The sequence below is a fragment of the Ictidomys tridecemlineatus genome, chromosome 5 (assembly GCF_052094955.1).
Source record: "Ictidomys tridecemlineatus isolate mIctTri1 chromosome 5, mIctTri1.hap1, whole genome shotgun sequence".
NCBI lineage: Eukaryota > Metazoa > Chordata > Mammalia > Rodentia > Sciuridae > Ictidomys > Ictidomys tridecemlineatus.
Window position 1 is genome coordinate 81,834,984 of NC_135481.1, and position 14,541 is coordinate 81,849,524.

The 14,541-nt window shown below is 33.7% G+C and overlaps 1 protein-coding gene across 5 annotated transcripts in view; it reads right to left on the reverse strand.

Annotated features, from left to right (window-relative positions):
• Akap6 (A-kinase anchoring protein 6) overlaps window positions 1–14,541 on the reverse strand; it is a 499,805-nt gene that overhangs the window by 88,947 nt on the left and 396,317 nt on the right. For all 5 annotated transcript variants that reach the window (XM_021724690.3, XM_040275774.2, XM_040275773.2 and 2 more), the window contains one exon: window positions 2,064–2,210. In XM_021724690.3, the coding sequence (XP_021580365.2) occupies window positions 2,064–2,210 (147 nt within the window). The remainder of the gene's footprint in view (window positions 1–2,063; window positions 2,211–14,541) is intronic.

Sequence of the window (14,541 nt, forward strand, 5' to 3'; positions counted from 1 at the left end):
AGGGTAGGGTCACAAAAAAGAATTTATTGCCACTTTTTTGTTCTGGAACAGTTTGCAATCATAAATTCTTCATAAACAGAATACTTCAGAGAATGGTCCGTCTTCATAAATATACGACAGAGGACATCAATTTCATTTAATTCACAATTTGTGTCAGCACAGCAGATGCCAATGCCTGCCTTGATAGGGTTGTTTAATATGCAATTGAGACAGAGTAATATGCAGCACAGGGGACAAAATTTCACAGATTAAACTGTACGCACCACTGACATTTCATTCTAATGTATTTCCATTCCACACTGTTCACCTTAGATGAAAGTAATATTAAAAACCATATCCCTCTATTTTACTATTGTTAGAAGTTAAAATCCTTGTCTTTAATTTTTTTCATGCCAATTAAAATGTAATCAAGCCAATTAAAAGAGTATGCCTGGGTGGTGTTAGTGTAGCACAGGTTTTGTATTATAAAATCTTTCCTTCATTCTACTCTTCCCCCCAAATCACTGCAAAATGGTGTATTGTATTTGAATGATATTTTTATCAAAAATCACAACCATTTTAAGGCATCTGATCCATAAAAGATAGTTAAACAATCTTTTTTTTTCTCTTCAATATGATGCTGATTTAAAATTTTTGTGGTGGAAGCAATATAAACGACATACTCTGAACAGTTTTCTAAAAAATATTAGTTATGTATCAAATTAGCAAAAGACATATTAAAATGCAATGTCAACAGACTATCAGTTTATTGATGAAGCAAATAAAGTTGCTGTTGTTATCTATTTAATAAACAACCTTTTAAAATGTCATAGACTAACCGCATTTCTCATGTCTGAGATCAGTGAATCCTATAAAATTTAGTAGGTTCTGACTTACATCACCATAAGTGGAAGACATTAATTACTATTAAAAGGCAATGTAACAATAGATTAGAGTAAGAACTTTTAACATTTTAAGTTACTTTGCACAACTGCAGAGTGTAGAGAATTTAGATGAGAACCAAGGACTTAAAGTTGCAGTTTTTTAATCACCTAGATTAAGCCTGACATAAACTCAACGCTGGCATTTCTCCAAGTCATCAAGGTACATGGAATGCTTCTAATTCAAAATATTTTTGGAGTATTATTTCTTCAAAAATAATTTTAAAGAGGCAGAAAAACCGAAGGCATGAAAAATTAGGCTCCATAACTGACACCACCCATACTTAGCTGTTCAAATTAATCATTTAGGTAATTGACAAATTTAGCTTACCCTTGATTTGAAGTGAAGGCAATTTAAGGGAGAAGCTGATGAAAAAAATACAGGTTAACTTCTCTCTCTGCTGTCTTCCAACAAAAGGACAGCACTGTCTCCTGCACAGTGCCACCCTGGTCTCTGGGTAACAGAATCTCTAGATTGCCTTTTTGCCAGATTCTTGCATCTCAGTCTTTGGCTGAGACCCAGCCCATCATTGCGTGAAATGAATTACATGAAACTTTTTTCTTTTCTTTTCTTTTCTTTTCTTTTTTTTGCTTTTGTTAAAAGTGAGCTGGAAATTGAGGCACAAAACAGAGGCTGATTTAATTCTGCATTTCAGATTTGGGTCAAATTTGCATCTTTGTTTTGGTGCTTTAGTGGGACTTGAAAGCTGTAGTGACAACTCCACTTTTCATCTTAAGGGTACAGTAAATAGTTAAACAGTAGATGTCTCTAACATGTACCTTCAGAATAAATTCTATTAACATTCACTCAAGCATGACAGTCAGTGTATATCAGATATACTGTATTATAGTTGACTTGGTGCATACCCATAATACATGGCATATTTTACTTACTTTTTATGTATTAAAGAACCAAAATTATTAAAATCTGAGAGGAGACAAGCTCAGAATTTAAAAAAAAAATCAACGGAAGAGGAAAAGCAGTGTTTTCCACATAATAGCATGAATAGCTTGTTTGAAATGTAGGTAGTGAATTGAAAGAGAGAGATATTTGTGCCTCAAATTAGAAATCAGACAGATAGAGTACTTCACTACACAAAAAATGTACACATAACCTACAAACAGTAATAAAAATGCAAATACCCCAAGCAGTTCCCATTTTTCATTAATTGAATCCACTTTTTCAAGGAGATCATTTGGTAGTAAAACGCCACCTTTCTTCAAAGCTTCAACCTTACTAAGTAGCTCCGTCTTTTTCAGGTGCCTGATGGACATTTCCACACTATATCGCTAAAATGAAAAGAAAGAAAGAGATATCATTAGGGAGAGAGGTGTTCTTAGAAAAATCTTTGAGCAGAGTATGTAATACTTATGGGTGTGAAAGTTTTTGTTTCCAATAAAATTTGTAAGGATAATGAACTTAAACTAAGTACCTTGAGTGGTTGAGGAATATTGCTAGAAACAGTTAAAATATATATTATGCACATATACACAAATATCTAATTTATGTATTGAGTTGACAAAGATTTATGTCTTTTTAAATCAAGTTTATATATGCATTTGATATTTAATTGAAAGCATCCCAAACGGGAAAATATCTAGTCTTGTAGGATTTAATATTACAGTTAATTTTGATCAATATTTGGCTCCAGAGTGCTGCCTGTCTCATGTGTCCCCAAAATAAGTCTCAGTGGTTTAAATAAAATTATCAATGAAAATGATGTGACTTCTTTCTTATAAGTTGCCTGAGTTCTCAATTAACATTCTGTTTCCATTTTTCTTTTACTTAAAATCTCTATGTGGGCTTAGGGAAGAGGTTCAAATAGAGAGGAAAAAGATCAATGTTTGAGGAATAATTACAAACTGTACCTCTTTATTGGTCATTGTAAAGTGTTTCCAAAAATTACAGTTGATTACAGAATCCTCTTCCTCAATATACTCCATATTCTACAAACTGTGAAGTGATCTCTCTTAAAAGATTTTTTTGAGGGAAATAATGTAAGAGCTATTTAATGTGACAGTTACTATAGTGATTCTCTTGAAATAACTATAGTTGTATAACCTCATAGTTAGAAAGTCTTATGGATAGCTATAAATAACTATGGCTATATTTTTTAAATATATATGTAAAAATACCTTGGAGTAGAAAAATTATATTCTCTTTAAAATATTAAACATACTTTACATTTTTAGAATATTTTAAAAATATAATGGCAATTCCAAAACTTCTTTCTTTGAAACACCAAAGTTAGGTCACTGAGTTCCATGGTAGCACTACTCTTTTTCTCCAATTGAGCAAGGTTGCCCTAAGGTAAGCACCCTTATCAGATCTAATATGAAACATTTTTGTCTGGGCAAAGTAGCATTAATCAGTGAGTTCAAAACATACCCAAGCACTTGGGTAATTTTATTTACCTTGGAAACATGATATTATATAAAATCCTAAACTAAAATACAATTGGAAGCAGCTTAAAGGAAAAGAGGGTATGAAATTACTGTTTCAGTTAATAGATTTTCAGCATTTGCGTGCATATGTTTGCATACTTTTAGTTTCATATTTTAATCTTTCATTTACACTAAACATGCACATCATTTGTATTATGTAAACTTCTCCAAATGTTAGTCATTTGTGGATCACAGAACAAAATGTTTTAAATGAGGTGATTTAAAGCATTTCATATTATTAATGAATGTTGATCAGGATGTCAGAGTATCCAAAATTACATGAATATGCATAGTGAAGAAAATCAAGGGTTGCTTTAGAGCGCTTTCAGAATTTGGCCTGTGATACATGGGAAACTCTGATTGCATTTTCTAATGACAGGCAATTACCAGGACCACGTTACTTTAATATAGAAAACATACTGTCCACTCGAGTTTTGGGGACTCAATACTCAATAAGTATTCTAGAAACCCAGATAGCGATTTATTTGTCAGAATGATAACCGAAGAAGAGGCCAATATGCTTTATGTAATCAGATTCCCATGTAAAGATTTACATAACTAATTTGGTAAGACCTTGACATAATGTTGGGGGAACCAGTATTTCAGGGAGGCAGAAAAGTCCTGTTCAAATCTTTTACTTATGCCACATGTGTTAATTGACAGAGGGAGTCCTCTGGCTATGACACCTGGCAGTGGCCTCTACCATTTATCATTTTTACTTGTGACAACTCATTTCTCTTTAGCCCAACTCTGAATACCTCCTACACAGCAAATTTGTCAAGAAAGAAAACAGTTTAGATGTATCCCACAAAAATCATATTTTTATAGTAATACAAATATAAAAAGCAAGTAATTGCCAGATGCAGTGAAACATGCCTATAATCCCAGCTCCTTGGGAGGCTGAAGTGGGAGGATCACAAGTTTAAGGCCATTGTATTGTTAATTGAACATTGTATTACATTGGCCATGTATTGTTAACTGGACATAGATTACATTATCTTTAATATAAATCATAATACAAATATTAAAAATGAATTGCAAATTCCCTAATAGGGAAATTTAGAGAGGCCCTGTCTCCAAATAAAAAAGGGCCAGGGATGTATCTAAATGATAGAGCACCCTGGTTCAATCCCCAGTACCAGAAAAAAAAAAGTAATTAATTTGAAATGGGTTATAAGTAGTTACATCAATATCTTCTAAAATGATTATTATATTTAAAAAATATTATCTTTATGTATGCTCTTGTCCCTATGTAGCCTACTACATAAATAGCCCAATGAAAGAGATAATAGATGGACAATGTCTTCAAACTATAAAATCTAAAAGAATCTAGCTAATGGTTAGATATATTGGTATATGTATAAAAGAATGTCATGTAATTTAAGGTAAAAATATTTATATTTTAATTTATGAAGCACTCTAAATATTGGATTTGATATGATTTAGGGTCTTAAGCTGTATGTGTAATAATACCAGAAGGGTTATATTTTTGTTGACGATAGTATGTTTTTATTCTTCTCTACCATCTTTCCAGAAGCATTAGAGGGGGAGCAATAACAGCCAGCTCTATCTGTCCTCAGTCATGCTATCAAGTAGGGCTACTTTATCCTGTGGTGGAAAGATAATTTAATCTTCATATTCATTCCACCCACAGCAGTAAGTGAGCAGAGGCTGCCCCATTGTGTCCTGTAGTCTGGGGATGTTATGATATAGACTACTCTTCAATAGCCAAAAATGAGATTAGCAAAGTTAAAGTCAGATGGCTTTTTTTGAGTGCTAAGGTAAATAAGCATCCAGTATTTAATTTCCCCATAGCACCTGCTGTGGGCCTCTCTGTCTAGTCAAAAATAAAATATACTCTATTGAAAGGGCATATTTACATTATTAAGTGTATTTGCTTGGCCAATTCAATTTTGACTAATGAATCCTCCTAATAGATTTGTGAATGATCTAAATTAAAGACACAGGACACTACTATCCTAAATGCTAATCCAGTATATATAACTATAAAAAAAAATTTTTAAAGAGTTAAAAAATAACCAGAAATAGTATTTCACTGGCCTAGCTATGAATTAAAGAAGTTTTTAGGAAATTCTTACTGAAGAGTTTCCTTTTTACAGGCACAAATGATAAACTGAATTATAAAACAAAGCCAGCAAAAACAGGGATTTCTGAAATAAACATACTTAGAAATGCATGCAGACTTGATTGAGATAACTTTTTTGACAGTTATGCTAAAGGCTTTTTTTTCCCCCCCTCTAAAACCCTTTTTTTTTTTTTTTTTTTTGTTAAAAATCACACCGAAAATTCTGCCCAAATGGAGACTGGAACAATGCCTTGAAACAGTGTTAATTGTCACCATGGAAACCAGAAGAATAAGCCATTTTGAAACTGGTATAGAAGGCACACATTGAGCAACTCAAGCATTTTTCTGCCTCCCTCAATGTTAAAGAACAAGATGCCTTGTCACTGTGAGGTCAGAGAAAGAAAGCATCATGAAAGGGTTGTAGATGCTCACTGTCTAGTAAATAAAAAAATAAAAAATAAACTATATACAGCTAATGTATAAGACTCTACCAGTGAATCTTTTTGAAATAGAAAGATCATCAAAAGATGGCCAGGATTGGGGGATGGCTCCCACCTAAGCAAAACTTCAGGGCTATATTATGTGAACCTTGCCCCCAAAGCTCCCTGGGAATTCTGCTGTTGTAATAAAACTTCAGAAGAGGAAAGAAAAAAGGCAGCATGATGGAATTCAAAATAATGCTCTAAAAGCACACAGAGAGATTAAGACATCCATTGTAAGACTTTTGTATGGTGCTTCTGTTGGTTATGCTGAAAAGAGACCAGACATTGCTGAGCAGAGAGTGAAGCTCTGGTTACAAGAAACACAAGAATTAAACCAAATCATTTTCTTGATTATTAGAATAGGACTGTCAAATTCTGTGTCATCAGGGTTCGAGTATTTATATCATGTAATATATTACTTTTAACTGGCTTCATGTGACTTTATATTAGAAGAGTTAAAACAAGGAAAATGATCTATAAAAATATCAAATTTGAATATCTTTCCTGGTGCAATTTAACACTTCAAATACCTGAATGTTTGGCATGATCACCTTTCCCATATACGCATGATAGGCAGATAGATGGAGAAAATACACTGAGAAAATAAAATATCTTAGTCTACTGACAAGACAGCACATGCACAGAACATATGAAACACAAAACTACTGGCAAAATTATGGGTGAAAATGTGCATTTTTTTGCACAAAAATGCAAGGATGTGTCTATGACTCTCACATTGTGTTCTCTGGCTAGTGTTTGCCCTTCTCATTGGAGGCTTCATGGTGGCCCCTCAGCAAGTCCATGCCTAATGCCATTCAGTGATGAACAAAGAGTCTTTTTATATGAAAGTCCAGGGTCCACAGCTCAGCTGTACTGCTAGAGGCCAGTGTTGCCTTTGCAGCAGCTCTTGTGCTGCCTCCTTTTTCTGAAGACCAATGTCCAGCATCTCACAAAGCATGTGATGCTTCACAACGAGTCAGGATCACCAACACTTGGGGAAGATGTTCAAAATTGAAGAAGAGGGTTCAGGCCAAGACAAATAATAGTTGTCATTTCTTACAAACGACTTGTATTTTACCATTAGCATTTATGGCGAATAATTGCACAGAGAAATTATAAAGACTCCTACAATTGTCCTTGTAAATTAATAATAGGCTTTCTTGATTGGGATAAATTTGCTGCTGAGCCTTTGGAAAAATTAAAAAGTGCAATGTCATTTAAAATTGCCAGAACTCGCACAGCAAATTACATCTGAGGTTAAGAATTGAGTTTCCCCCCCTCTTCTAGCTTATTCCATTTGCATGATCTGGAAATCACATTACATTGGCCATGTATTGTTAATTGGACATAGATTGCATTATCTTTAATATAAATCAAACTACAAATATTAAAATGAATTGCAAATTCCCTAATAGAAGATCATAAAACAATCTTTTTAAAAGTATCTCCCATTAATAATTTAATTCCAATTATATCACTCAGGAAACTTAAGTAGGAGATCTGGCAACTTATTTCTCCAATCATTTCTTTTACATAACAAATATCTAAGCCTTTTAAAATAAATATAGCTGGAGAAGAATTTTTCATTATAAAATAAAAATAAAAGCACAAGCCTGAAAACTTTTAATGTCAATTTCATGTAAAGTACTGCATATGAACAGCAAGCCTGCCTATCTCTTCCCTTACAGGCACATGTCAAGGATGAGAAAAAACACATCCTATATAGGAAAGATTCATGAAGTTTAAGAAATATTGTGATTATACCCTTTAAAATTACAAAATTGATCATTATTAATCTATTTATTTTTTAAAAAGGTTCTTTAGCCCCTTAGATATTTCCAGAAATCTGATATCTTTCTGAAGCCTCTGCATGGCCTTTAATGAGTTTATATTAAATATTTAATACTGTTTAGGGCATATCCACTACTACCAAAAACAGTTATATTCCCAGCAGTCCCACTGTTTCAGGCAGAGGACTTGATTGATCCTCCTAGCCTGAATTGAGTAGAATGAAAAGAAGCAGTTGGAAAATAGCTGCAATCATTTAATGCAGATGACCTCTGACAGCCTCGCAGCTCTTCTATCTGAACAGAAATTTGCATGGGGTCTCTGTGCAGAGGAACAATGTAACCTAAATGGTAGACAATCTTTATTCTAATGAAGTGGGTGTCAAGGTCAATGTAAAACTGCAATGATAAATGGTCCACCACTAGGCAAGAGAAGTTGCATAGGCATTGTAGTGCTTTCACGTTAATTGAAGACTGAAATGCACTGCGTGAAAAGCACAAGCCTCTCTTTTCACCATAATGTGTTAACGTGCCAATGCTGAAATGATTTCTTCAAGATGTTTGCCTGTTGACATGTATCTTATTGCAAAAATAACACAAATGTAGAATTATGGCCCAAAATGGACATTTTTAGAATTTCACATTTTCCTGGTACAGAATCACAAAAATTAAATAAAGTGTCCCCCAAACAACATCCTGACACCTAATGTAATTCCTTTGATCCCTTTTTCTTTTCTTTTTCTATTTAGACCTGTCTTTAATTAGTTTCAACCAAGCAACCTTTTATAGAACCTTCATTGGGTACTTTCATGCTGAGCTAACTGTAAAAGAGGACAGAAGAGAATCATTTAAATATTATTTTTCTCCCTCAGTTTTCAGCTTAGTCTGCAGTTAAGATCTTCAGGTGTTGTTTGTTTTAAATGAAAATATAATGAAAAGCCCATGGTTTGTAAGAGAAAATAACTATTTTCTACAGAGGAAACTAGAAAACCATAATCTGGTCACTTGACATTGACAAAATGACCATACAGCAATAATTACACCATTTCTTCAGTTGATCTAGCAATTTTGTGGCATTCAATATTTTTCAGCCCATAAAAATAAGGATAGTAAGCTGCTTTTAAAAAATCCTGATCTACTTAAGCCTGTAAAGGGGACACTGTTGGCTAATACACTCATTAGCAGCCAAGCACTTTAACTTCATCAATTAAACAGGAAATGGAGTTGCACCATTAGTTTCACAATTTGCTAAAATACTGATAAGAGCATATTACTAACCATTTGAGAAACATTTCCAGGCTCAACTCATAATAGGTTATAACTGAATGCATTTTTATGGTTGCCTTTTTTTTTCTGATTCCGGTAAACTCTGTGATATTCCAACAATTAGCTTCTTAACTCCAAATAGATTTTAATAATACAATTACAGTTTTACTAGTCAAGAATGTAGTCTGCAGTCTTGGCACCTAGAAGGTTATTAGTATACATTTGTGTAAAATAAATGATATTGCTAGTTTGTAACTCTGATGTAAAAACAAACTGTCTCAAATAGAAATCAACGATTACTGAAATGGTAATTCAGAAGGAAAAAAATCATACCATGAAGGAGGATAGTGAAAAAGAAAAAAAAAGTTACTGATGAAACTGTTTAAAAAACTGTACAGCTTCATCTGTGTGTGATTTGTCAGGTCTGAAGCTTTGACGTGCCCAAGGGGCAGACCCCAGCGGGGAGTAGGCTGCCGAGCTAAATAGCTGTGAAAGAAGTCTTAATGTAGGATGGAATTCAAACTAACCTTGACATGACCTCGGGAAAAATATGCAAAAAGTAAAATGAATGCTCTCTGCAAGATACATCCTAATTTTGTGGTGGAGCTGGTTAGTTTTACAAACATAACTGAGACCTTAAAAAGAAAAACAGAAAGCTAGTAAAAGAAGAAAACTTTAGAATTCAGGCAAAAAAAAAAAAAAAAAAACGTAAGCAAGCATGATGTGTTACTGTGAAGGCATGTGAACCGTTTGGAAGGAATCCAAATAAAAACCCACACTGAACAATATTGTTGTCAGCCTGTCTATTCAGAAAAATTGTTTTTTTTTTTTTTTTTAAGGTTGAATATAAATGACACAAAGCCAAGATTACATCACTGCATTACAAAGTCTGTTGTGGCTTTTAGCTGAACAAGCCCAATGGATCTATTGGTTTAGGACAGTAATTCAGTAAGGAGGTTTTAATGTGTTATTTTTTTTCCCCCAGAGTCAATAAAAATAGTGGAATTTGAGGAAGAAACATCCCATGTGCTTTGTAGTCTATTTCTTGCTTTTGATCTGTATTCTATAAGCAAAACTCCAGTTTTCATTGATACATTTAGTCCTGATTTGACTCTATTATAAATTTTGCCTGTTTTGAAGTGATCAGCTTAGTAGGAAGGCATTTGCTTTAGTTCCCTGGACAAGAACTGACTAACTCACTGGATATATGGAAATTTTAATTGAGTGTCAACTTGTGTAGAAATTCAATCCTATTACCTTCTCAATGCAATTTTGTAGCAATACCAGTTATTTACTACACTACTAACCAGATTTTAAACATAATTAAGTTGCTAGCAACATAAACCCAAAATCTAATGACTTAAATCCCTATAGCAAGGATATGAATTCATGGATCAGGTGTATGTACTTCCATTAGATTTCATAAGCATAAAGTGAGCAGAGGGATGCAATCGCTTAAAAGCTTAAAAGTGCAGGGATTTTTGCTGAAAACCTGTTGAACAACCATAAGTAAAGATCACTGTTTAATGATATGTTATGCTATAACAGGTCTCTTCTTTGGTCCAGTCTTATTCAGTATCTTAGATAAGGAAAACATGCATGCAGTATGTTGATCAAATTGACAGATTATACTAATCTCATTGATTAATAAAGAGTAATAAATAATTTATATCATAAACTCAATTATCTATAGGTACTTATATGCAAATAAACTGGTTTTCTGGAAGAAGAAAAAAGAAAGACAATGTCCTAATCTGTAGTGTTTGCCAATTTCCCTGGTATAAATACTCCCACAATGGCAAGTTCCAAGAAAGCAGTGGTTGTTACTACTAGCAAAATCCAACACACTACTACCCAGCAGGTAATGTAAAAGAGATGAGTCCTTTTCTGTTGAGAGCTGCCACATAGGAGCTGAGCGCCCCCTAGCTTCAAGTAATGGAAATGTGGAGACTGGCTTCCCTGCGAGCGGAAATACCTAACTCCACATCTCTGCTGAGCTTTGGGAGTGGACATTACCCAGTGGAGTGGGCTGCCTTCTTGTTCCTTTGTAATACTACCCCTTACCTTTTGTGGAAAGAAGGTTCCATCAAATATCCCCTTGTGTGCCCCCTATAAAAGTAAAGAATTCCAGTGGCTCATTTCTCTTTTTCCAACGGAACCCCAATTCCGATTCTCGAATCGTCACTGGACCCTAATTAAAAAAGGTATTTTCTGTCTGTCCATGTAATTATTTTGTTGCAACCCAAATTTGCCTGGGATGACCCTGAATGATTTAGTTGTGTATCGTGACACTCTTCCCTCATCATATTCTCACTATTGCTTAGTATCACGGAAAAGGAGAACTACTTTCTCTATTGAAGAAAAAACAGTGCATAAATGTGATTATTATTGATATTTGATGTAATGACAAGAGATATAAGTGGGGAGAGTGATCTGTGGTGGATAGGAGAACATACACTCCATCTAAAAGGACAAATGTTATTCAGTTATGCCAATTATTAATTATCACATGAGATTATAGCTTCAATGTGGTTTCAGTATGACTAGGTGTGTTTTTTAAGTTAAGCCAAAATACATCTTTTTATGTGAAATCTGTTTATATTTTGCATTAAAACTTCTTAAAATTATACAAGCCAAACTATGCCTCTGACTTGGATGTGAATCCATAGGCAAATACTTCATATTGTCTATGCCAGATGATAATAGTAGACTCTAAAGGGAACAAAAGATGATGGCATAATAAATTAAATCTAAGAAGGAGAAATGGCAAATGTCAAGCCTTACAGAATTAATAACCACCCTCAACCCATCCTACCCTCATCAAAAAGATAAATATGTAACAACTACATAAAGGACACAGGTAACTAGGCTTCAATTGCCTTTAGGTTCACTATGAATCAATAAACAATGGAAAGTATATGTAAAAAAGGGGGGGCCTAAATTGAGACAAATACAAGGTCAAGACGATGCATTAAATGTCCAAAGGAAGATCCTTATTCAATGGGAAAGCTATTGAAGAAGCTAGATCTATTCAGACAGAAGACATGTTAGCTGGCTGAATATTTAGAGGACTTTCACATAAAAAATATCAATTTGTTCCATTTGGTCTTAAGAGATTGGACTAGGGATCAAAGGCCAAAGCATGAGTAAGAACACAGCATGGGAGAGACAGTGAGTTCCCATTCACCAGAGGTATGAAGGCAGAGACCAGAAGTATACTTGGCTGAGATATTTTATGGAATAATAAGGCACTGAATGAGAACTGGCTTGGAAAATGGAGTCTAAAGTTCCTCTCTGTTTTAGAAAGTTGAGCTTCTTTGGGTTCATATCTACTAGATCAACCACAGCAATCATTTTATTTGATGTAGAAGAAATGTCAAGATCAAAACCCACCAAATAAAGATGTTACTTGTTTTAACAAGATGCAGATATAAGATTCTAATGCAGGAAACCTGGGAGAAAACAATGGTGCAACGGACAGAACCACATAAAATGTAAACTATACAATTTAAGCTCAAGATATAGAGAACCAAAATAGGTTAACTAAAAATTCTGAAACAATTTTCAATATATCCTACTTTAGTGGAGCATTTAATTGGATTTGAGGTATTTAATGAAAAATTTCAAGTTCTTTTATTTGATAAATATATACTAGGAGCCTTCTACTATAGAACTTAGGAAGTTAGATCCTTATTTCAGCAAGGTCCTTCCTGAGACTTTTTTTCAAAGACATACTCTTTCAAATGCCATTCTCAAAAATTTCCTTCCACCAATATAGACCTTTCTCCAACAGATATCTAATAAATGCATTATAACCATTGATACCAGCAGCATGGGCATAATGGACTTTCTCTTCCAGGCTATGAAACTTTGTGGTTGTGCTACACTACATTCCAAATCTATACTTCTTGATAAGTTTTCTGTGCATTCCAATGCACTTCAGTGATGATGTAGCTCATTGCCATAATACATCATGACTGCTCTAATTATGGTTTTATTATGATGCACCATATCAGAGCTGTTAGAATGTCTTGTCAGCACACAGTGAGAATAGTTATGTAATTACATAATATCTGTTAGAGTATGCAACTTAGGGTGGAAAAAAAGTAGAATAGAAATAAATGTAATAAAAATCAGTTTTCTCCTTTTAAAAAGGTTCCAATTTGGGGCTGGGATTATAGCTCAGTGGGAGAGCCCTTGCCTGGCACATGTAAGGCACTGGGTTCAATACTCAGCACCACATAAAAATAAATAAACAAACAAACAAACAAACAAACAAATGAATAAATAAAAATAAATGTATTGTGTCCATCTACAACTGAAAAAACATTTTTAAAAAGTTACCAATTTAAAATAGCATCCTGTGTTTTCTATCCCCCCGCTCTAAACAAATACCTCCAGACACATTTGTTTTTGTTTCTTTGGGAACTATATAATTTAATGAATCTCTTAAATCAAGCAAAATTAAATAAGCAAAATAAGAATTAAAATGGAAAATTTAGACTTTAGCTATTCTCTATATGTAGTAAAAGAATTTAGCTAGTACGTGCTATCAGAAATCCAGTAAAAATTTAAGAGTAGTAAATTAAAGTTCAGCAAAGGTTTATCATTATCAAACTTCAACACTGCATTCTGTATTCACTGCATTGACCTCTTGTGTAGACATTACACTTCTTGCTTCATCCACTAAGACTTGACTGACTAGCCGAATTTTATTAAATAAACTATGAGGATAAAATGAGATAAAGTACTGATAACTTTATTTCCTTCCCTAAACTCTGACTATAAATATTCCCTTGACTTTAGTCTATCTGCCAAAAATCTACCCAAATATAAAAACAGAAATCTTGTTATTTGTCTTATAAATTTGAAGAATGAATTCTCAAAGCATGAAGGCTATGTCTTCTTTGGCTGACCATGAAGTATTCCGAATATTTGAGGGTTTCAGAAAACACTAAGCCAATCAATGGTTTCTCAAACTAAGTAATACATGACTGCTATTTGTTGTTTTAACATACAATCACAGGAGAATTTATATATCAAAGCCAACCCATATCTTTATAGCTGAATTATAGGCCTGTTCAATGCAAGTATTTATAATGGAAATGCTGATGAAGCCTAAACTATGGATGGGAACGTTGTGCAGCAGCAGCCATTTCAAATATAGATATATTTTTAGCATTAGGAGGCACCAAGTTTGTTTAAATCTGGATTTTTTTTTCTACAATTGCAAGTAATGTTAATAGCACACTGTAAATGTTAAGGCTAAGTGTGCAATGTCAAAATAGATTGGATCTCTCTGAAAATTGGAAATTCAGGCTTTTCAAACATAATCCAGATGTTTGGCTTTTATTCAGATTTCAAGAAAGAGGGAACTAATATGATATAAAATTCATACATGCATATTTCATTAGTGCCTTTTGTATCGCTGAATTAAACATTCTGAAACGTGCTTTTCCCAAATCATGCAGAGTTTTAAACCAAAGCAGTTGCCAAGATGTTGTGCACCTCAAAAAGAATGCCAAAAAGGCCAAATTAATTTCATAAGGAAAAGA